This window comes from Pantherophis guttatus, chromosome 3, assembly GCF_059756535.1.
Source record: "Pantherophis guttatus breed Tessera chromosome 3, ASM5975653v1, whole genome shotgun sequence".
Classification (NCBI taxonomy): Eukaryota; Metazoa; Chordata; class Lepidosauria; order Squamata; family Colubridae; genus Pantherophis; species Pantherophis guttatus.
The window spans coordinates 22254692-22280496 of NC_142065.1; the positions used below are offsets into that span (position 1 = coordinate 22254692).

At 38.3% G+C, this 25805-nt stretch overlaps 1 protein-coding gene across 1 annotated transcript in view; it reads right to left on the reverse strand.

The window, feature by feature from the left end:
* Positions 1 to 25805, reverse strand: part of PTPN1 (protein tyrosine phosphatase non-receptor type 1) — a 93205-nt gene that overhangs the window by 10030 nt on the left and 57370 nt on the right. Inside the window, exons 2-6 of the mRNA XM_034413792.3 lie at positions 14753 to 14843; positions 10387 to 10487; positions 7414 to 7512; positions 2679 to 2816; positions 2168 to 2377 (exon numbers count right to left, since the gene is read on the reverse strand). Of these exons, the coding sequence (XP_034269683.1) occupies positions 2168 to 2377; positions 2679 to 2816; positions 7414 to 7512; positions 10387 to 10487; positions 14753 to 14843 (639 nt within the window). The remainder of the gene's footprint in view (positions 1 to 2167; positions 2378 to 2678; positions 2817 to 7413; positions 7513 to 10386; positions 10488 to 14752; positions 14844 to 25805) is intronic.

Here is a 25805-nt window from a genome sequence, read left to right on the forward strand (position 1 = left end):
CCGATTCCAAAGGAAAGCATTTTTGGGCGGCAGACCCGCGATCCCCTTCCCGATTCCAAAAATGGGGCGTGTGGAGGCAAAAAAAGTGCATTGCATTTCAGGTGGTGGATCTGGCCAGGAGGAAAGAGAAGGTGAGGCTGTTGAGAAGGAGGAGGAGGGCGCGTGGCTCTGCAATGTGCAACAGGGAGGAAAGCATTTTCAGGCGGCAGCACTGCGATCCCCTCCCCGAATCCAAAACAGTTCCCGGTTCCCCGTTGCACATTGCAGAGGAACCACCTGCCGCCTGAAACACAGCTCTGCGAATTGCATCGGGGAATCGGGCCAACGGGAGGCAGTGGCCGGAAAGGAGGGACGTTTCACTTTAAGGGCTCCCGCTCAGCTCGGTTCCTGGGTGCGGAGAGGGCTTAGGCGGCAGCGGTGGCTCTTCATGCTGCTGGGGAGTGAAGTCATCATGGCCATTTTCTGCCCTGAGCTGCCCGCTGGGCAGCCAGAGGGGGGACCAGCCGTGAACTGTGGGGCCCACCTTGTTTGCTGAAGCCGCTGGGCAGATTCCCTCCCAGACCATTCCGAAGAGGTTTGTTACTCAGGCTGTGCCCCGACGCAGATCCCCCCCCACCTGGAACTGCCCGAAAATGTCAGAAGGGTGAGGGCCGGCGGGTGGGCGGGACTACATTCGGACTATAAGACGCACCCAGATTTTCACCCTCTTTTGGAGGGTAAAAAGGTGCATCTTATACTCCGAAAAATACGGTAACCAGAGCCTCAGCAGGACGTGCAGTAAATCCCCTGGATATCCCGAAGTTCCCTCTGGAATCCTTTCAGGTTCATCAGTCTGACTTTTTAGTCTATTTTTTAAAAATATTTTCCATTATCTTTTTTATAGATATCTTGAATTTATGTTATTTAGTTACTTCATAATATATAAAAAAAAGTAAAATTAGTAACCAAACATAGGGGGGAAAACATTAAGGGAATACAGTGGTGGAATTTACAGTGGTATACTTAATACACCACCTCTGCCCCTCCCCAAAGCACTGAAAGCATAACCCTTATTACTTCTGCTAATACTGTTTCAGCCGTTTAGTCACATCCTACGATAAACCACTAAATGGTTATTTGTAAACCCGGCCAACCAAAATGTATTAAGTAAATCATGCTTAAGCAAATAATGGCTTCATGCAACCTGTGAACTTAGCCAAGTTCATCCCTACAGCCACAAGGATTAGAAATTAGAAATTTACTAAGGAGAATGGCAAAAAGAAAATAATACTAAACTTTCAAGGATGCAAAGATCCAAAGTCCCTGCTTTTAGACACATAATCATATCAGCATGGAATACATTGTGATCAGAAATGCATCCAAGGAATGTATTGGGCAACATGCAATTGCTGCAATCCGAATTACACTTATCCTAAATGCTATTGAGTAAACGCCACTGAACACAATGGATCTTACATTAAAGTAAGCATGCTTAGCATTGTAATTCTTTGCAAGGGTTGTTGCCGAGATGTTTTTTTTTTCTTTCTTCAAAAGTTGCAGGATGTACTTCCAAATATGTCCTACAGGCTTAGGTCAGCATGGATTTCCCACCAGGCTTTTAAATAGGCTGGTACTGAAATGTAGGAAGGCACTGAAGAGTCCTGGAGAGCTGCTCACAAATTATTTGAAAGCAACTTAAAATTTAAGGCAACAAAAATAAAAAAGATAATGTCAAGTGTTGCCTGAATCAAGAGAAAACACTGTTATTGGAACAAGAAAGGAGCAGGGTTGGGAAAGAATGGGTGGTAAGTATTGACTAACAGAAGTTTATTTAATATTCTGCTAGTGCTCAGCTTTGATGTCAAAACACAGCATTGAAGGATGCTGTACATCTCAAAAGATTTATGGGAAAACTTCAACAACAGTGTTTTTTGTGTCCCTCCCTCCTGCTGTGGCCTCTTCTTTCCCCTTCCAGCTTTTTTCTTCTTCAAGGTCAAAACTGAAAAGAATCTGGGATATTGTCTCACTTATGGGCCTCCATATCAGTTCCTACTCCATTCAGCAGCCTTTACTGCAGAATTTAATGGTGATCAAAACAAAAGTCCCTGAAAGGTATTTTGCCCTGAGCCCAGTTGAACCAACCATATAACCAACCCAAATTCCTGCTGTGCCTATCAGCCATTCTTACCAAGAGAAGACAAGTATCAACCAGACAAAAAGTTCCTGATCTTCCAATTCCAGCACTGCAATGCACCACAATGGGACCATGCTGAGGATTCAGGGACCCCGATTCTCTCACTTTGAACAGGAAGTTGAGGAATGAAGCTGGAGATTCCGGGACTCCAAAGTCAGGCCACGTCGTGTAATGAAAATGCAGAATTTCTCGTGTTTCGTGGGTCTGTAAAGCATGAAGTAAATTAATAAGTTAAAGATGAAAAATGGGCTTCTCCTGCAATTTGGAACTGGGAAGCATCTTGTTAAGTTTTGGACAATGCCTAATAAATGCAAAGTTGCAGAGACATCACAGAATAATAATCCTGGAAATGAGCAATATTCAAAACTAGAATGAAATCAAAAATTAAGACTTTTAATATCAACTATGGAAATTCTTGAGGCATTGATGCTAAACATCACCCATTTTAATAAAGAGAATCAATGCTGCAAAATACAGCACACTGATTAATTTTTATCATACTCACTATGAGGTTCTTCAGTTCTAATAGTCGGACTGTATAATAGGATTTTACGTCTTCTGATATTAAGGTCAATGTGAAGTTTGTATCTTCAAAGAACATTTCTTTCTCCTCTTTTTGTGGCCAATACTGTGCACATTTTATCTGGAGGATAGAAAGCAGAACAAGACTTACATGCAAATTATTTAACAAAGAGAAATATAGAATTAATACAGCTAAACATAAACACGCTCACCAAATCATCGATATATATGACAGTCAGAGAACACCATTGTAAGATTATACTTTCAATCTGTATAGCTCTGCACAGATGGGCACATTTATATGCATGTTCATTTAGACATACATAGATACAAACCGAGATATAGCTGCTTAAACTCAAGAAAAATTCCAATAATTTTTCCTTAAGACACTGCAACTACTTAGCGCACCATTGCTATCTCAATAATTTGGCTTGACAATAGATTCTGAATTTCTGGATCTACTTTGGGATTACAGAATATGTCACTACGAAACATGACAAGGCAACAAAATTATCCAAGTGATTTAAGGAGAATAGTTTGATGTTCAGCTGGACAACCCCAGGCACAAAGTTTTAATTGCAATTCAAATGAAAAAGCTGCAATAAAGACAGCCAGGATACCTCATACCTGGTTTCAAAAATCCCCCTCTTATGAAGTCATTTTGATGGCATATGGGATAGTTTAAAGACTACAATAGTTTATTGTAAATGAAATTTGAGCTGCTCATTACCTAAGCTTTTGACTAATACATACTAATTTTCAAAGAAATTATCTTCCAGGAAATCTAAGAAATGCATCATTAGGATATGTACATGCTAGAAATATCTATCTAATCCTGGAAAATAGAGAGTCGTATTAGAAAATTCTGGAATTAAGTTGCACTAAGTAACATACATTTTGTTCACAAAAAATACGCCCTTGCTAAATGTTATTCTGCAGAAGACAAAATAATTTCTCTGGCTACGATTATAACTCAGCAGGAGTTAAGAAGGAAATGTTCACTGCTCATGGGTTTTTAGTGTTCTATTTTCAGAGTAAGAATCTTATTCTTTCCTCCTTTGTTTCTACCACCTAACAAAGGCATTAATTATTATACTCATTAAATACCAATGAAAAATAATTAAGCGTGGGATGATTATACTGAAGGTCTTTTATGGAACAGAATCAAATGGGATTCACAAAAGAAATGCTTTCAAGAAGTTGATTCATTATTAGAGGGAACAACATTTTTCTTCCTTTCAACCTGAACAGCACGATTCAGCTGGATACAGTAGGAAATTATAACCGCCTGTGAACTTATTTTTCCTTACAACATATAAGAGAATTCGCTGCATGTATGATTTTTGTACCTCATGGTGACAAATAATGATTCCTATCCATTGAGTGTCCCACACAACCATTTGTTTAGTGGCGTTGGCAGCCTGTTCCAAAGAGTTCTCTATAATTTCATACTTTGTTCCAAGTTACTGGTAATGGTGAAATGTACATAAAGATAGTTGGGGCAATGCTGAAGTCAAAGCACTTTTCTTTCAGATCTGTTTCACTACTCGTATTACTATAGAAAGGAACAGTTTATCTGAGGGACCATCTCTTGCCAGTCACATCCACCTGATCCATTGGTAAAGGAGGAAGGCAAGGAATGCTGCAGGTTCTGTCCCCTAAGGAGATACATCTGGCAGCACACAGAAGAAGGGCCTTCTCCGTGGTGGCTCCCTCCCTTTGGAACAACATATGAGCTGTGGTGGCGCAATGGTTAGAGTGCAGTACTGCAGGCTACTTCTGCTGACTGCCTGCAATTTGTCAGTTTAAATCTCACCAGGCTCAAGGTTGACTCAGCCTTCTATTCTTCAGAGGTGGGTAAAATGAGGACCCAAATTGTTGGGGCAATATGCTGACTTTGTAAACTGCTTAGAGAGGGCTGTAAGGCACTGTAAAGAGGTATATAAGTCTAAGTGCTATTGCTATCCCTGCAGAAATTAGACTGACCCTTAGTCTTTCATAAGGCTCTGAAGTTTTGCCCATCAAATGGCTTATTTAATTGTGTATTGTCACTGGGGGTGGGTGGGTGGTTATTTTTTTATATACTGTGCTTTTATTGTTTGTAAATAGACAAGTTCCTGCAATTTTCTTGGCAAGATTTCAGAAGTGGTTTACCATTACCTTCTTCCTAGGGCTGAGAGAGACCGATTGTCCAAGGTCATCCAGCTGGCTTCTTTTTGAAAGACATCTCCCATGTCTAGCTCTATACCTTAACCACTTCATCAAACTGGCTCTCTAAAGAGTCATCTAGGTTGAGGGAATTCTTTCCTACACTTCAGAAGTAATCTGGTTCACTGTCTACTTCAGAGGTCTACTTCAGAGGTCTTCACCGTCTACTTCAGAGGTCTTCAAACTTGGCAGCTTTAAAACTTGTGGACTTCAACTCCCAGAATTCTCCAGCCAGCTATGCCTAGTCTACTTTAAAGAGGTCCAGAGATGCAACATTGTAAGAACACCACTTCATTTCTTTGAAATGGGAAACCAACCATTGTTTGAAAGAGAAAGACTGGCAGTCTTGGATGTTTTCAGGATGAAGCCCAGCACCACACATTATGATTTCAGGAACATCTATACTAATTGACACGCATGACAACTAAGTCAATGCTGGCTCACTCATGAGTTTAATCTTGTCCCCAAAGCTTTTAGTATAACTGTTGATATGTCCTGCACATTTTTAACACATTTAAAATATTTGTTTGCCATTTTTTAAAAAAATGTGGAACTGTTTTGAAGTTTGGGTAAGGGATTTGTATGACTTCATGCAATGCTAGCCAATCAGCTTCATGAATCATCTCTGCTAAAAAAGTATCTGCCAACTTTTTTATCCGCAAATGTACAGGTATGGGCTAGACCAGTGGTTCCCAATGTAGGGCCCACGCCCCACAGGGGGGCAATTTGATTTTTAATGGGAGCAACTGGAACCTTGTTTAAACCAAGTTAATGGCCTTTTAGGCTTCCTCCGTGTGAGTAGGAGTCACTTTTTGAGTAGTAAGAATTATATGTCACCAGGGGGGTGGGGGTGGGGTGGGGGCAATCAGGATTTTAGAGATGCATAGATGGGGCATGGCCAAAAAAAGGTTGGGGACCACTGGGCTAGACTGAGTGCAGGGAAGTTAACCAAACATGGTCTACCATTTTATGGCTTTTCTGTAAGTGTCTTGAACAATTTTCAGACTGTTTAGAAATTATTTAATCAGCCATTTACATTGTGATACTAATACCCGAGATATAAAACTCCATTATGCAATAAACAATAAGCATATAAAATGTATTTAATCTTGAACTACTTTTTTTTCTTTAGAAAGATTATCTATAGGCAGACATTCAATATAAAAAATATGGGGAGATGATGACCATTAGGAAAAGGAATACAAAAAAAGTTATCATCAGCTATGCAATACGCTTTCTGATATAATCTATTTCCAAGGGAGCATTTTCCTTATCAATTTAAGGAATCTTTGCATGCCTGTACATAGCAAATATTTTCTAGGCACGTTTTTGCTGCATGGTCATTTGATGCACAGGCCAGGCAACCTACAGCATAGTCAACATTTTCAATTAGTATGTCTTGCAGTGAGAAGAGAGGCATTTCAGAACAGAAGATAAATTGTCTTTAAAGAACATAGAAAGTTGCCATATGCTGTCAATTTTTACTTTACCTGCATCAATATCGTCTATTGCACATTAATTGGTAGTGGCTCTTCTGTAATTTCAGATGGCTCGTCTACTTTAGGGCAGTTAGGGATTGAATACCTACTTTCATTATTGCTGTTCTTATTGAACGATTTCTGGAATAAGCTTTTGAGAAATGCCAGCATTCCTTGGATTTATGACACCAAAAACTATTGCTCCATATAGTACTTACTACTTGAAGTAAGCTTTCATGCAGACTTAAAAAGAGTCTATCAAAAACACATGCTACTGAGAACTTCCAGTGCCAAGTACCATCAAACTGCATGTCAGATATTGGCTTCCATACTCAAAAGTAGAAGGTGAACATTCTTGGCTTGAATCCTTTCCCAAGAGGTTGTACGCACAACTGCTATAAACATTAAAATAAAGCTCCTGAAAGGGGATGAACTATGTCAAATAATTCTTTGTAAGGTCTTTAGGACCTTGATTTTCATTACATAATGAAAGGAGACTGTAAAAGATCTAGTTTAGTTTGTAGCATCCTCTTTCTGTAGGGCCTCAATACAAACCATATTTCAAGTGACTAAAAAAGCAGAAACGATGCTTCAATATGAAAATCAATTAGATCAAACACTTCTTTGCTGGCACAAAACAATATTTAGGTACATTTACATGAACCAAAATGAACACATGCAAATAGTGATTCTGGGGAAGGGCTTAAAATATAGTATTTGCTGAAAATTTGGTGCTGGTGAGTAAGAAACTTTTTTTTTAATGCTGCACTGAATTTCCAGACTGCTTCGCTTAAAAAACAAGAACAAGGCTATTAGACATGCAAACTTAAGTTCTGAACATGAAAGATACCATTGTATTTTCATTCTGCTTAAAGAACACTTCTTTTACTTTAGAAAAATGCTTTGTGGGTTGATTTTTAAAATATATTTTTCCTAGATTAAAAACATGAGACTATTTTTATTAGATTTTTTAAAATGTACATGAATTACATACCCATGATCCCAAAGGAGTTAAAAATTATATATACTTACTGATCCCTTTTCCATCACTCTGTTAAGCATGACAACACCGCTGCTTTTCTGTTCCCAAATCATCTCCCAAAAGTGACCACAAGTATTTGGAAGCGGACCCTGAAAAAGATACTGAACTTTCAAGAAAGAGCAGTATTCATAGGGAACAAATTTCTGAGTACTATGATCAAACAATACTTATTTAGTTATTCTAAATACGACAGAGTGTGGCTTCCATTTCTAGGTATGTAAAATCTGGCATCCAGATTGGGGCAATTGAGAAGCAACATCAAACAAGCAAGAAATTGCAAGCTAGTTAGCTTTGTTTTGAAGTTGCCAGATTGTAATATTTAACCATGCATAGGTCAAAGCTTTTTGTACAAATAGGCAAGAATATTTAAGAAGGAATAACAGAGTAACAGAATAACAGAGTTGGACAAGACCTTGGCATTCTTCTAGTCCAATCTCCTGCTCAAGCAGGAGACTACATCATTTCAGATAAATGGTTGTCCAAGCTCTTCTTAAAAACCTCCAGTATTGAAGCTCCCACAATGTCTGAAGGCAGGGAAGATGGGACAGAAAAGTTCTTAAGGCAAAAAGGTCACTCAGCAGGATAACCTATATTCTGTAGTTAGTGTAACTTCTGATTTGCTGAGGTGAGGAATCATTAAAACTCATGGGTAGGAAGTTCAATAATTTTTAACAGTTCTTGGCCTGACCAAGAAAATCAGAGACAGTTTACTCCTCCTGCTATATGTTTATCCCATCACTTTTATGGTAACCCTCTCCTAAGTCAAAGGTTCTTGTTTTTCCATCAAATTAAACTATACTGCTCACATACTGAAGCATAACTATACAATATTGATAAGAATTTAAACAATAGCAAAAAACCAAAGGTAAATCTTGTTCTTATAAGCCTTGCATATTCTGTAACACTTACATTGAAAGTACCCAACAGATTACAGAAAATGGCTGTAATTCATTTGATTAATTTACAAATAACACTTAGAATATCAAATGTACGTTGTCTTTTGTAACAATTAATATATATATATAAAATCTATGCTGGCCTATGACTGTAATAAATATTTGATCACTCACAAAAGTGATCCATTGCTCTCACTGGTTATAATACAATATACAATACACTGATTTGCTTTTCTCTCACTCATGTCCTATCTACCATCTTCTCTCTTAATAAAAATCAGGAGCAAGCAACTTAGTATCGATGAGAATTTTGGGGTTAAAACTCAAATCAATGCAGCTAAATGGGATGATATAAATTGTGGACTCAAACAGTGCTCATCCAAATTCTACGAAGGCTCCTGCCATTCAGTTGAAGGATCTGAATTATTATGGGTGACATAATTTACGGTACAAAGGATCTCCAGCTAAATGTTGGTTTTGTGAGATAGCATTTTGGTGCTGATCCTTGAACTTTAAAACGTTACCTATAGAGCTACTTTTATAAAGATTCTGTACTGAAATTTGCATGCTCTTAGATTTAATGAAGTATGAAACTAAAGAACAGCTTCCTCAATTTGTGCCAAGTGGCTTCTTAGTATTTTGAGATATCTGCTATATAATACAGATTTCTTTTTTAAAAACCCAGAAGATAAACCCTATGTTAATCGTCTTCAACAGCTCGGATCCAATAAATTAAAGGAAAAGTGTTGAAGCAGAGCCAAATGAACAGATGAATAATTTAAAGTACCAAAGGGGACAAGATTTTATCAAAGGAAGCAGCTTTGGAAAGAGAAAATGATGTGATCAACAACCAACAGGAAGGGTGTGGCACACCACTTCCTGCAGTGTGCTATTTCAGGAGTAGATAGCTTGATTCTGTCTTAGTAACAATAGGCCATATGCTAGATTAGCATTCCCGAGATTAGTGTCTTCCAGATGTGTTGGATCTAAAGGCCCTTAATCCCTGGACAACATTGTCCTAAGAGTTGTCCACCAAGAAGTCTTCCCTAGGTATTGCCCATACTTCCAAAAAACATGTAATTCTGAGAGCTAATGAGGAAAGGATTAGCAGTTTAAGGTCAATTCTTTTAGCTAGAACTGCATACTTCCACGCTAGTTAAAAGTATAAAGCATGGAAACATATGACCACATTTAGAGTGCTCAGCAACTGGCCCATATTTACAGCCATTTGCAGCATTCCATGGTCATGTGACTGGCATTTACAATGCTTTTACTAAAAACTGGACATTTATTCTCAATTTTCAGCAAACATGCCCCACTACGAACAATGAATTTGCTTAAACAACCATCACATTAATAACTGCCACAAAATAGACTGTAACATTGGGACAGTCACATGATTAACAACTGTCATAACATGATAACAGGTAGGCCCCATTATGGCTGTAAGTTGAGGACTACCTATATCAGCAACCAGATGTCCTTAAGGCTTTAATCTAGCCATATCATAAACACTATTAGTATTCTAAAAGATCCCCAACTCTTCCTTAGTAGCATTTTGTCCTATCTGACTTGAGGGACTTTGCTGTCAATCATGATATGATGATTTCCTATCCATGCAGTGTCTTGGTAAAATACAGGAGGGGTTTATCATTGCTTTCTCCACAGTATGAAATGATACCTTTGATGTTTTCACTAAAGTCATCATCTGCCTGCAGCATCACTATTTCCCAATATCAGTGCCTGCTTGATTTAGCTAGGAGGACCTTCACACCACAGGCGATCCTGCTGGGAATATATAGTCTTGTCAAATACACCTGTTGTTCTTTGCTCATCTATCTCAGAAACACCCGCCCTCCTCACCACCACAATAAAGCAGCATTATAGGAACTGGGGAGGTGGAAATGGCAGAATAGCATACTATACCTATAGCAGATAACTGCATGATGGGTGAAGGTATAGCATTTTAATTCTTTTCCCACACAGTTACCAGCTGTGATCTCCAAGACCAAAAAACAGGAAAGAAAGACTACTATTTCCTTTCTATTATTCTCTTAAAGTTCTTACCTGTGTAAGGATATAACTTCTGTTTGCCTCCTCCATTTTTATCAAACTTGCATTGACATAATCATTGTCACCTTGCTCCAGCTTAATTCGGCTGTGGTCAACTACAGAAGGAATTAGAAACCACACAATTAAACACTTACATAATATTTACACTTTGATAAACAGCTCGTTTCAGAATAAAGAAGTAAGCTTTTTTGTTTCCAAATATATGAAACACAAAGCAAAACCTTTGTTTTTTTGTTTTTTGTTTTTCTTAAGAAAGGTTCCTATACCATTATCAAGTATTCTTGGGAAAAATATTTAATGAGGTGTGATACCAGTGGTGGGTTTCTATCAGTTCGGGCAAACGGGTAGTGGTGGTGGCGGTGGGAGGCTCCGCCCACCCACCTCGGACGGTCTGCGCATATGGAAAAGGGCCGCGCACGAGCGCTCACAGTTCCGAACCAGTAGCAAAGGTAAGTGGAACCCACTACTGTGTGATACCATGAGCTAAATGTCACGTCCCATGTTATTTTTTCATTCTACATAAAACACTGATACACTGCCTTTTATAAAACTTCTCAAAGTGTTCTAAGAAACAAATTTATACTTATAAAACAGCAGTAAGTTAAAACAAAGAATAAAAAACATGTAAGTTAATGTATGAGTGGGAACAGAAAAAAAATCAGTTATCATTTACACAAGGAAACTCTTCAATAAACATCTAAATCAGAGGTGTCAAATTCGCGGGCCGCGAGCTGGATGCTGGCCACACCTACACCCGGTTTAGCGATGGGGAAAAAAGTCATGATACGTCACGTAACGACAAAATGACACTGTGAGTTCTAAATAATAGAACAAATATTTGCTTCTTGAGGGGGTGGTGGAGATGGAATGCTCCACACAGTGACACAATCAATAAGAAAGTATTTTGCAGGAGAGGAAAGGGGTCAAGCGCATCATAAGCCTTGAGTCCCTTTGCACCATGAGAGATCTAAGTCCAGCCCATCTTGAATTCCATTGATTCTTATTCTTATCTTATAAGCCTTGGTGGCACAGTGGTTAGAGTGCAGTACTGCAGGCTACTTCTGCTGATCACTGTCTGCCAGCAGTTTGGCAGATCGAATCTCTCCAGCCTCAAGGTTGACTCAGCTTTCCATCCTTTCGAGGTTGGTAAAATGAGGAGCCAGATTGTTGGGAGCAATATGCTGACTCTGTAAACTGCTTAGAGAGGGCTATAAAGCACTGTGAAGCGGTATATAAGTCTAAGTGCTATTGCTATTGCTACTGCAATTTGCTTTGACAATTTGCTAAATTGTCATATATATTTTGCCCTTTTCTGAACCTGGTCCATTTTATAAAAAAAAACATTTCCTAAAGTGTAGTGCCAGAAATAGTTATAATACTCAAAGTGGGATCAGACCAATGAAGGATAGAGTGTTTCAGATTCTTGCAGAGAGAACTTTCGCATGCAATAAATCTATAGTCATTTGAACCACGTTGCTCCCTGATTTATTGGGCCTGACATCTATGTGCAGATGCATGCAATATCACACCCAAAGGATTTCAGTAATCATGTAGATTTAAAATGTGTACCTCAGTTTCAAGTTATTGGAGATTTTATTGTATATGCTGCTTAGCAGTTAAATGGTAGCCAATCCAACAGTCAAGCCATTAGAATTACTTCAGCACAGAATGCATATAACATGTGCATTCAACAACGAAATAGCTGCATTTTGTCCTAGTAGCAGCTTCCCAAACAGGTACACGAATGGTCCCATGTAGAATGCTTTACAGTAAGCTAAATGTTGGATTATCAGCATATGGGTAACATTAGTTAAATTACCTGTAACCAGGAAAACCAGATTAAGCCAACCATGGATGCTCCTAGCAATATAAACCACCCCGGGCTCTAGAAATACTGAAGAAGAACCTCTACCCATTTTTTTAAAATTGTGTATAATCTTATTTAGAACAAGCACAATACAGAGAGACATAGAGATATGCTAATGTAGATTTTACCATCTTATATTCAGGTTTTTATAATCTTTTCCGTAAACCATTGTTTCATTCTCAGGAGAAACTGAAATCTCTATCATAAAAATCCTTAATTGCTTCATCTAAATTGTCATATATATACATATTGTTCAGTTAACATTTCTTAGAACCCAACCCACCGATTATCAATATTCAAAGTGCTCTGACAGTAACTGCACTCTGTTTTAAAGATCTAAAGTTTGTTCCCTTTAGCCCACCCAGATATAAAAGAATCCCTACATTTTACAGGAAAACCAAACTGACTGGAAGCCATTTTATCTAAAACAAACAAATCAATGGCGGTTACCATAAAAAGAATCTCCAGAACTGATCAGTAAGCAAAATTATGTGCAATACTATAGCATGTATTGAGTTTTCCTGGAAGGCTCAACAGATTTTTAGTCTATTAAATGATTGTAGAGATTTTCTAACATATGGAGAAGAACAGATTGGCAATCTGAATGTGTAGCACACATGACAATCAGAGCTCCTGAGTAGATGATTGTAGCACTTGGAGATGAGCAGATGCAGAAGAAAACCAGGGCCGTGATGTGAATGTGAGACAAAATTTTAACCACAAATATTTGATTTTTAAATCCCCTTTTACCATCTCCCACCCACACTCATTTCTTATGATTTAATGAGAACATTTTTGTAAGCTCCACCTCCCCTCTCCCCCCCTCCCCGGAATTAAGTGCCATATGTCATAGCCACCATTTCTACATAACTCCCTTCCAGATAGCTGAAGCACCCCCTATGGGTCTTTTCAAAGTTACAAATTTCTAGTTTCCTTGTTGATAGATTTCAATTTCTTAATTGCTTGATCAGCCTTATTGCTCTTTTCTGAATCTATTCCATTTTATCAAAATATTTCCTAAAGTGTGGTGCCAGAAATGGTTATGACACTCAAAGTGGGAACAGACCAATGAAGGATACAGTGGAGCTATTGTTTCCCGTTTTGTGGGACCTATATTTCCTTCAATGCAATCTAAAATTGATCTTTTTACAACTATATCACAATGCCAACCCACATTTACTGCATAATGAACTATAATCCCAAAATATTTTTTCTGATGTATTTCAAGATTTTTAATTCTTAAATTTACAGTAATGGCTATTTCAACCTCCTTTCCAAAGCCCTGCATATTTCATGCACATTTTGGTCTCTTTTTGTTGTACTCTTTGCATGGTATTTCTGTGCCACCATGAAATAATTCAGAGCAGTAAGCCATGATCCAGGTGTGTAAACTCTTCTATATAGGATTATTTTATCTAATCTCTGCATATAAATGAGACTTTACAATTACACAATTCTCTCCTGCATAGTGCTCTTTCAGAAACCCTATTTTGCAATTCCCAGAACCTCATCTGACTATAATTGCAAGAAATTGGCTGCCACGTTTCCTAGATTTTTGGAATAAGAAATTCAAGAGCTGTACCGTAAGCCCTAAAACAAGCTTAATATAATAAAAAATGCAATGAAAAAAAAATCTTCTAGCTCAGAAAATCCTGGCTCACAAATTTTCATGAGGTGGCCCTACTTGATATCTCACTCACATCGGACTTCAGTAACTTGAAATGTCTTTGAATGTTAGTATTCAGTAACTCCCACAACTAAAAATGTTGCACATGTTTTACATACACAAGTGAACCCAAAATTTCTGTTGCTAAGTGAGACATTTGCTAAGTGAGTTTTGCCCCATTTTACGACCTTTTTTTCCCCACAGCTATTATATCGGGGTGAAATCCAGCAGGTTCTGACAGGTTCTGGAGAACCGGTAGCGGAAATTTTGAGTAGTTCAGAGAACTGGCAAATACCACCTCTGGCTGGCCCCAGAGTGGGGAGGGAATGGAGATTTTGCAATATCCTTCCCCTGGAGTGGGGTGGGTATGGAGATTTTGCAGTATCCTTCCCCTGGAGTGGGGTGGGAATGGAGATTTTGCAGTATCCTTCTCCTGCCACGCCCACCAAGCCACAACACGCCCACCAAGCCACGCCCACAGAACCGGTAGTAAAAAAATCTGGATTTCACTACTCTGTCACTTTTTTAGTGCCGTTGTAACTCTGAAAGTCACTAAATGATTTGTTGTAAGTCGAGGATCACCTGTACTGTGATGCTAATTCATAGATTGGCATTACATCTGAAAAACCCCATTCCTTTGAGTTTTTAAAAATGATATTAGAAAATTAGAAAAATAATAATGCTATATCTGGAAGTTGAGTCATGGCAACTGGACTTTTATCTAGTTGCCATGACACAACTTCCAGACAACTCTACCTGGATGACTGAGAACATTGACCACAATGTTATAGTTTTTGTAAGTGAATTGAGACGGTCACAATACTTACAGGGGCTGACATCTCTGTACCTGTTGCGATTTTTGTTTTTCGGATGTTTGGCCATTTTACAGGGAAAGTCACTGGCTTCATGTTTGATTTCCTAGAAGGAAATAAAAGAAGACATTAGTATATGTTAAGACTTGTGCATATTACTTCCCGATTTGAACTGTTCATTCAGAAAAATCACTGAGAGCTAGTGGCTTATCACCGTACATGATTCTGTTTGCTCTTAACAGTTGCTGTGCAAAATTTCCAAATAATGACAGTTTTTAAGATTAATAATGGCAAAGATTCAAGACATGCATTATAGACTAGCGGAATATATATCATTACTGAAAATAAATTTGGAAATTTATGAGAATGTTAAGAGAAAGGTATAATGTTTCATTGGATTTACAGCATGAAGTACAATTTTACTGCTGAAATAAAAAAGCATCAGAATGTGTACTGGGGCAGCACAAAGACAGAAATGCAAGTAGAGCAACTGAACAAGGATATCTACAGGAACACATATGTTTCTTGATATCCTACATGCCACCCTTTCATATATGCATATTAACAGCTAAAGGCTACAAATGCCCGGTTAAGATAAGAGCATAGGTTTCCTTGAGTCATCAGCAAGCTACACAGGAGCTGTCAATGTTATAAGGATGAGGCATATTGTACTTCACAGCAGCAGTAGAGTTGTTACAGTCATTCAATTTGGCACTGATCATTCATTTCTCTGGCAACCCACATAAAATCCAACGTTCACTGTAAGTAACATTCTGACAAAAACTATGTGCAAGATCAATCAAATCTGTACACTGCACGTCAGGAACGTAGAACAAAAAACAAAGCATGCATAATTTAACAATGCAGGAATTAAAAATAAAGAGAAAGAGAGAAGTTACAGGATTTTCACTTGAGACATTCTTTCCCACTAGACTTGCAGTGAAGCTATTCTTTAACTTGTACGGTTAACTAAATAAATGCAATATGTATAACTAAATAAATGTGAGACAGCTTATACTAAGGCCACACAAGTTTGTATTTTTCCATAGCCCAGGGGAGAACTTACAGCCCTCCAAGATGCTGTTGGACTACAACAAAGTATGGTTTTTCTCCATCCTCTTAAGAGTTAATCATTTTTAGCATCCATTCTCTTTTTAATCTTTGAACTGTGCCTTTAAAATTTATGAGCCATGTTGAGTGCTCATTTGAGCAAAGACAGAATATAAATCAGATCCTGCTCCTAGACCAAATGGACACTGCTGGCTGCAGCTGAAATTGGAAAGCTCAAGGTTTCCTTACTTTTACCGTAGTCTCCTTAAATATAAGATACAATTATTTCGTGCCAGATCAGAATCCAGTTCCTTCTCCCTCTCCATATTCTAGTCAAATTACAGTACTAAAACTAAAGGATGCTTTGAAAACCCTCTCAGATATGAGCGCATTGAAATTTGCCGACAGTGAATGGTCCATGTTTCTTGCAGGGACTGAGAAAATGCTGCTATTGAAGGAAAAGCTACAGCAATAACAGGACTTGGTCCACAAGAAGTGACCAACGATTAGTGGTAACAGCTTCTCAAGAGGGCAGTTGCCACCTTATTATAAAGACGCACTGCATGAAACTGATTTTCCAGAACAATTTCAAATTAGTTTCAAGCCTGATTTTAACATAGCAATAGACTGGATCTTTTCTTCTCTGTTAGCTTTAAGCTATTTTTAACCTTTTGAGACGTGCCTTTTCCACATTGTATGAATACTCTATATCTACCATTATTAGAACCGTTCGGAATAGTTTGATTTCTTATGCTGAATCACCTTAGGAATGCTATTATAGGGTAGTCTACATATTAGAAACAAATGAACGAATACTAAATACATGCTTATAAACAGGAGCATAATATATCTTCGAAAGAACAGCATAGGGACATTGCCAAATCTAATCTACTTTTTAAACCCCCAGCCAGTGCAGGACAAGGCTTTTCTAGTTTCATATCAATTTCTATAGCAAAGCACTTTTCCTTGGTATTGTTTGGGGAAGATAATTCTCAACTGTTGTCCTATTAGCTTTACAGGTGGTTTAATACTTTCTGGATAAGGGCATCCTATTACATCCTTTACGAAAGTTAAAAGAACAAATGAGTTTGCTTTTTCAATTCATCAGGTATGTTTGAAACATGGCACGAAACAAGAGAGGCGATCTATTTCTGAGTGGCACAAAAATAAACAAAGTTGCCTTATTGGTGAGATGGGCAGCATATAAATTTAACAAATAAGAAAATAAATATTCAAAAGTAGAGGTCACAAATGACCAACATTTGCACTTTTGCACAAATTGTCGTTTCCAAAATGTAAGCAGTAAGGAGTTCACAGATTTTACATGTGTGAGAACTGCACAGCCCTCATTTCAATGCAGAGTATAAAGTCAATACATGACCCAATACATTATGGAGGGATTTCTGATGAGCAAGCATGATAATTCAAATATAATCAGTCATGGTTTTAATCTTATCTAGTACACCTTGGCAGAAATTTATTCTCTATTCCCATTATACTGGCCTCAGTAGTCTAAGAAAAAAAAAAGTGGTGCATTTTCCATATAGTGTCAGAAGCAGAAGTCTTACTCTTCTTCTTTTCCTAAGTTATTTCAAGCGCTCAATACTTATACAGTTTGAGGATGAGTAATAGGATATCAACAGCCTTATGTGCTTGAATCATTTAAGAAAAATAGGTTTATTAGCAAGCACAGCATATGAGTGGGTAGGAAAGGCAGCAGAGGGTTGACTGATCACTATTTCCCATCTCCTCTGCCTTTCTCGTAAGACTAAATGGAACAGCTTCCCATTTCCCTCATGAGTAAAGGAGTCTACTTATAGTATATAGGAAGGGGGCTTAGATTGAGAATGAAGGGAGCAGGAATGAACATGGCAGCACCATCATCGCCTTACCAGGTCTTCCAGATGCACCATAATGGACTACTACATTCTTGAGAGTCTAAAGGTTCATGGCAACTGGACCAAACTTCCTTAACCTGAAACGTTTCGTTGCTCATCCAAGCAACTTAATCAGTCAGAGCAAAATTAGTTAGGCAGAGAATCAGAGAGTTGTTGGAATGTACCAACTTTTGTCTCACCAGCATCAGGGGTTTCTCCCCAAAATGGATTGCAAAATGTCAATGAAGACTCAATCATCCAGGTCAAAGATGTCTAAAGGTTGAATCATGGCAACCGGACCAATGTAGGAGTGCTGAGCATGCTTTTTTTAAATGTAATGTTTTTTTAAAAAATGTTTTTTAAACTGGCTAATTTTGTTAATCAATAAGAATGAAATTCAAGTCTCAGTTCTAGAATGGGTGGTTGAATTAGGAAGTAGATCCTTATAGTTTTGACCTTCAGAATGCCCCTGAATGTTTAGGTTAATTTCCCCGTATTCCTCAACCCAAGAATATCAGAGAAAAATACGGGTGACTTAAGTCTTGAACCCCATTTTAGCAGTCTTTATTTTTCCCCAAACTTGGCGTATTCCAGAAGTATTGGGATTATATCTCCCAAAATTTCCAGTTACTACAATCATCACAGTACATGAACTAGGATGGGAAGAACCAGTAATAACAACAATAACAAAACCCCAAATGCAAAACTGAAAGATATTGCATCTCTACTTATTTTTAATTCTGTCTTCTCTTTCTTTATTCATTCATTCACGTTTTTCAGATTAGAAAATGCAATTTATGGGTCAAAAAGAACCCCCCATTCCTCGTTATCATCTTCTACTTGGTGTGAAGAAATTTTCCATAAATATTGTAAAGTATTGTCCAACCAGAAATGTCCTCTAATCAGGTAGTCATTATTTCCATTACTAAGGCTGACAAAGATTTCATAGTAGTTATGTGGCTCAAGTTATAGTGATGTAAGATTTTGCTAGAATGGGGCCAAAGTCTGCAAAAGGAGACTATAATAATTACAAAAAATATTAAAGAATTCAGGTCAAATTTCTTTTATGTAGAATTACTACATTCAAAATGGCTTTTAAAAAGACTGCTGCCGCAAATAAGTTTATTGAACAAATGAGAAGTACTACAAGTAGCCCTCCAGTTACAATATAACCAGTCGCTTAGCAATCAAAGTTGTAACAAATCCCCCAAAAGAGACTTATGACCTGGATTTAAAAGCACACGTGACTGCATTTTAGGTGCTCAGCAAGCAATCTGCATCTCTGGTTGTTTGCAGTGCCCCCAGGTCATAGCATCCACAATTTACAATGTTTCTGGTGGAATCCAGTGTTTACTTCTTGTTTCTGGCAAAAAATGCCCAATAGCATAATGGATTCACTTACTGTATTTTTCGGAGTATAAGACGCATCTTTCCCCCCCAAAAAAGAGGGTGAAAATCTGGGTGCGTCTTATACTCTGAATGTAGCCCCGCCCAGCTTCTCAAACGGAGGTTTCAGAGGCTGAAAAAAGCATCAGAAATGAAGCTTCAGAAAGAAGCCCCCAAACAGAGCTTCAGAGGCTTTTTTTCTGAAGCTCTATTTTGGAGGCTTTCAGAGGCAGGAAAAGTTTTTTCTGAAACAGAGTTTCAGAGTTTCAGAAGTTTCAGAGGCAGAAAAAAAGGCAATAAAAAAGCAAGGCACAGAGCTCACAACCAAGGAACCTGTTGCTAAAATTCACCTCTGGGAACAGCTGATTGGGGGTATTCCGGGAGGCCAATCTACCTGCCAATCTACCTGCTTTTTTCTTATTTTCCTCACCAAAAACTAAGGTGCGTCTTATACTCCGAAAAATACGGTAACTATTGTGGTGTTTGCCTAATGAAAATTGCACAAAACATGTAATTGAGATTCCATGGTGACAGAGTACATCTTCATTAATCAAATTGCATATACCCTCAAGAGAATGCCAGAATTTTACAATTTTGGCAATTTAAATCAATCTATCTATCTATCTATCTATCTATCTATCTATCTATCTATCTATCTATCTATCTATCTATCTATCTATCTATTATCTATCTCCATACCAGGAAACCTAGGATATTCATTATACTAATAGAGCCAACGCTATCTGAATTTCCAACATCTATAATACAACTCTACAGTGCAAAAAATAAGAGGGAAACATCCTAGTACAGTATGTGTTTTATGACATATGGGGAAAAGCACAATATCCGGGAAATTGGGCAGCAAAATTGTTATTCTTGCTGTGACTTTACTCATGTTAGTTTTTACTAACTTGAAAGCAGAGAATTGCTTATTAAAATTGTGAAGAAGTAAATAAGAGACTGTGATCTTAGCACTGCCAATGTACCTTTGCAACATGGCTTTCCTAGAAAACCCTTGTTGATTTAGTGTTCAGTAATTTGATACCTGCTGCAGTGAAGCAACACACCCAGCAAACCACAGACTACTGTCAGAGAGCCAGAGCACTGAAACAGCCAGCCAGCCAGTATGCAAACTAGATGGAACCATTAAATCATGCTGTCCCTTGGAAGAGGCTTTACAGAGAAACTCATTCCATGGTGTCATTACATTGTGTTGACACTGGCCAAGCAAGTATTCATTCCTAGGTTTACCATCTGTGGCCAAGTTAGGAATGGATGGGTATACACAAGATTTGTTGGGTGTTGTAAAATAGCCCTCTGCTGGAAAATTGTTGAAGACATTTAAGGATTGCCTGGAAACTGCATAACTCTTCTTTTGGCTGCCTTTAGAACAATGGAAGTAAAGTAATATAAAGGTAATGTTTTTATTAAACAAGAAATTATAGGCAATCTATTTGTTTCATACTAATATGAGAATCTGGGGGTATAGGCAAAGGAAAAATAAATAGGAAGGAGACATGCCAATAAGACTGACCCTCACAGGTGCAAAATAATACAGAAAGTTAGCAAGTAGATGTGAATAATACTCTAGTAATGTTTAACTTGTATAGCTTACAGGTATAACAGTAAGAGTACAACAGAGTTGGAAGGGAAGGGTCCGGGAAGGTCTTGTAGTACAACCCCTGCTCAAGCAGGACACACCATTTTGTTCCAGACAAATGGTTGTCCAATCTCTTCTTAAAAACCTCCAATGATGGAGCACCCACAATTTCTGGAGGCAAGCTATTTCACTGGTTAATTGTTCTCACCCTCAGGAAATTTATCCTTAGTTCTAGGTTGGATCTCGCTTTGATAAATTTCCATCTGTTAATAAATAGAGCTACAAGTTGAAATGGTGAAATATATGCTGTGAAGTTTATAAATAGCTTCCAAGGCCACTGGTTAATGGCAAGGCAAATGTTTTGCTTACAGTATATGAAAGTACCCCCCTATATGTGAGAACTCCACCTCAAAGAATTTAAGGTAACTGAACTGGAGAACAAATTTTCTGTTACCTATTTGGATGATGATCCAACTTCATAAAATGTATTTTCATGAGCTCATAAATCACGTACTTTAAGCCAACACAACTTTTAGTTGCTGCTACCATTATCATAATCTTTCCCTCTATACATGTTGAGAGTATTATACTCAAATGGCCATGCCATGAGTACTGGAGAAACTCATTTCAGAATGCATTCAGAAGGCTAAATTCAGGATTGGTTGATCTATGTATATGGTCTGGAATTAATACTATCAATTATTAGCAGAAGCAGAAGTCTATTCCTTCTAATTTAATGTCACCAATGAAGAATTCAATGGATGTTGCCTTCATTCACCAGACAAAAAAATATCACCGAACTAGATAGAAAAATGATCTAAATTTAGGATTGTACTATATCCTGTGTTCCTAGGTGCTAGGCAATCTATTAACATATTTTTGTTCAAAGAAAGAAAAATTGGTCCCATGTGCAAGGAATATTTTTTAAAGCTTCCCATTAGGAAGCACTAGAACAAGTTTTGTTGAAGGGTATTACCAAAGTACCCTCAGATTTGCCACCCGACTTCCTGTCTCATGTAATCATTATTTTTTTAAAAAGATAATTTTAATTAAGTAAATAAACAAACAGAGAGCTAGAATAAACAAAAATGGTGTATGGTTGCTGAGAAGAATATCTACCAATTATGGGGGGAAAAAAACCCAGAACAATCTCAATAGTTTTTTGCTAGAGAATAGATATTTTATACCTGGCCATGCTCATCATAGCAGCCATTTTGTGACTGCCCTTGTAGCATAATGCTAACATTACAAATATGTCTGCTGATCAAGAGATTTGCTTAACAATTCTCTATAGCTTAACAAACTGTATTGTGTTTATTATCATATAAAAAGTGGTACTTGAAAAGCTGTATGCATGATTGTTTGCATCAAAAAATATTCATCCGTGGTGATAAAAGAATAAATTGAATTACTGCTTCTAGTTTTAATAACTTACTGTATTCAACTATTGGTTCAGTAATTCACTTTCTGATGAGACCCAGTAGAGATATCAACAGGATTATCTACGATTTTGGTTACCATCCAATTTGAGACTGTTAACTCAGAACTTCGTCGAGAAAAACTATCTTCAAGCAAGTCTGCTTAAGTTCAGATAACCTTAAGCAAGCCTGCACAACTTAGAAAGAACATTTTGGGGCATATTATTTTAAAATGTTTTTTCTTCAGAAGTGACTTTAAAGTGATTTCTCTGGAAACAAAACTGAGGAAAGTAGCTGGGTAAATCTGCTGCCTCTTTTGTGGCCAGATTTCACTTCCTTGCATACACAGCCCCAGATGCACTCACAACAAAATTTCATGAATTTGAAGAAGTGGACTCTGGCCCACAAAACATACTCACAGGAAGTTTAATTTTAGAAAATAAGTAGTGCTGATTTCATTCCAAATCACCCCTACGGGAACTATTTTGAGAGCTGAGGGTTTTTCTGGCCAACATAAAATATACATTTTATGAAAGAATTAATCTTGACAAGACAGTGTGTCTACATTTATAAAAAAAATATTGTGTAGTTTGGTGACCAATCATAGCAGGTAACATTATAGAATTTAGGGAGAAAAAGGAAATTTCCCAAAGTTTGCACTTGTGTATTCTTATAAGAGAGAATTGAATTGCACACCCAGCTGGATCAGGCCATCTAATCAAAGCTAAATCGTAACTACTGTAGTGAATCATATTTTAGTGTAGTGTAATGTGTGAAGTCACACTATATGATTAATTTATAGTCCAGTGCTGTATATTGAACAAATCTAGAGAATTGGATTGATGGTTCGGTCAAAGTTGGATCATATGCAACACAAACCCAATCACTCTGTGATATACGTGTCCCAGGATAATGTTGCAGGAGCCAATCTGAGTCGGTCACTGGGACCAAGTTTTAGTCTTCCAAGCTTTCGGGCTTCTGCTGGAACCCGTCCTCAGGGAACCTCTTTCTCTCCAGAATGTGTGCACTGGGCTGTTCTATGTGTTGTATTTATATGGTATAAATGCCAAATGCCTTATGCCACTGCACCCTTAGCTCCTTTAAGCTGGTGGTAAATCAGCACTCCTGTTGACTGACAAGGGTGTTGTGGGCCGCCAGCAGCCAGCAGAACTGGCAGCAGATTCGGACGGTGAAGAGGTTGGGGAGAAACGTGGGTCAGTCCTGGAGTCTGGGGAAGGCTTGGATGATGGCTCTGTATTGGAAGCAGAGAGGGGGCCAAGGCCATTTGGTAGGCCTTTGCTGCTTCCGGAGTCTCTGGAGTCTGACATCAGTGAGGCAGAAGAACAGCATATGCACATGCGCAGAGCTGCCAGGAGACAGGAACAATTAAGGAAACAGGGTCGACTTGGGAGTAAAGCTTGGAGATGATTGGCCACTCCCATAAGACATAAAAGAGAAGCGAACGGGACGTGAGCTTTTGCAGGAAGCAATTAGTTCATCTGACCAATTCAAGATTTAAAAATTCTGTTTGTGACTCTGTGCCAAGTTTGGCCTTGCTCTGCATCTGGAAATTAGCTCTTTGGCAGCATTCCACGTGAGATAGGTGGGTGTTGATAACCTTCCTCTGAAAGACTGTTTATCAAGCCTTGTGGACTGTAAATGAAAGTAATTTACAGCCATATGAATTAAAGAGGTTTGCCGGGACTAAGTTTGTGCTGTTTAATTTCTAAGGAAGCCTAGGTCAGAACTAAGGGGTCCATTCCCAAAAGCTTTGAAGAATAAACTTTTGGTCTCAGTGACTGACTCAGATTGGATCCTCCAACGACTTTGCGTTTAACAGCATCTGAACTCACAAGCAGCACATGGAGATGACAATCTTCTTCTAGTGTTTCTCCTTAACAGCTGGAAGTTGGGACCTGCTGCCTTTGATTCTAATCGTAACATGCATCAATGTCTATTGTAATCAATTTGTTTATTCAACTAAATTGCTGAGTATCACCATAGCACAGCTAGTCAGCGAATTCTATAATTTAACTATGTGTTGTTACACTATAATGCTTCCTTTTATTGGTTTTTTTATCTGATTCAGTAAATGACCTTGGATTTTAATAGTGTAAAAGATTGAATAAAAATATGTTTTCGACTATACTTTCTATCTCGTGCTATTTTTTTCACTTTTATTATATGGCATGGGCACTGCAATCCACAACTAAGGCATTCAGAAATAGCCTTAAAATTAATATCCTCATATATATGGTGTCAGGGCTCCCTACTTTCAATGCAAATCTAAATAGACCCCCTTTAAGACTGTTCTTGTCCTAGAAATTTCATGGTTATTTCAACCTGATGATTTCCAGACACGCTCACCAATAATTCCTATAATTCTTATCTTAAAAGATTTATCTCAAAACCATTCAAGTGCACTTCATTCTGCTGTCCCCTGACAGATTCTTCCATAAAAATGAATTTTTTAAAAATGCTGAGTTTTTCAGAGGACAGAACATGAGGTGTGAGGCATGTCAAACTGAGATTAGCGTATGTCAACAGAAGCAACAGCAGCTGAACTACAACTGTCCATTAACAAAGGAGTCTGTGAAAATTGCCTTGCAATTGTAAGATGAGAAAGGGACAATTGTCTGTTTTCAGGGACTGTGTTCCTTTCAGTGGTCAGAATAAGCTGTTACCATGAAAAGGCTGTCTGCTTCATGCTGAGAACAGCTGATAGGCTTGGAGTTAATTTTCAATTGTGAAAAAATAGACTGTACAATTGACCTTGTAGGTTTTGTGCACAACACTCAGCAAGGCCAATGAGTTGGCTTCATAATATCCAAAGGCAGAGATATAGAGACAAGCCAACAACCACCAAATCTTATAGGGAACAGGATCCTTAAATTAACTCATTTGTTTGACTCCAAAAACAGCAGGGAAAGAATCAGCAGAGCAAATGATGGTGTTACACAACTATCGTCAGACATAATGGCTTGTTTGCCAAATGATGTGGACAGCAATATGAGACTAATTTTCTGCAATTTTTGCTTCTTCTTTATTTTTCTTATATGCATATCTAAATCTCCAGAAAGTGTAAAAGCCTCCGAGGGAAGCAGAACACAGCCACATTACCTCTTCCTCTTTTCGAAGGCTACCACACTTGTCTAGAGTGCCAGCAATAACATGGAGGTGAAAAAAAGCAATTGTGCGATGAACATCATCAAGAGGAAGGTGTGGAAAGTGAAAGAGAGGAAGGAGTTGAAGATGGCTAGAAGAACTTGGCGGGCAGCACATTCAACAAGAATGATCAGCAGCAGAATGATCAGCATCAATGGCTAGGTTGGGAGGTTTGTTGTTGTTGTTGTTAGTTGTGAAGTGATGTCCGACCCATCGCGACCCCATGGACAATGTTCTTCCAGGCCTTCCTGTCCTCTAGCATCCTCTGGAGTCCCTACTGCTTCAGTGACTCCATCCAGCCACCTCGTTCTCTGTTGTCCCCTTCTTCTTTTGCCTGCAATCTTTCCCAGCATTAGGCTCTTCTCCAGTGAGTCCTTCCTTCTCATTAGGTGGCCAAAGTATTTGAGTTTCATCTTCAGGATCTGGCCTTCTAAAGAGCAGTCAGGGTTGATCTCCTCTAGGAGTGAGCGGTTTGATCGCTTTGCAGTCCAAGGGACTTGCAGGAGTCTTCTCCAGCACCATAGTTCAAAGGCCTCAATTCTTCGGCACTCAGCCTTTCTTATGGTCCAACT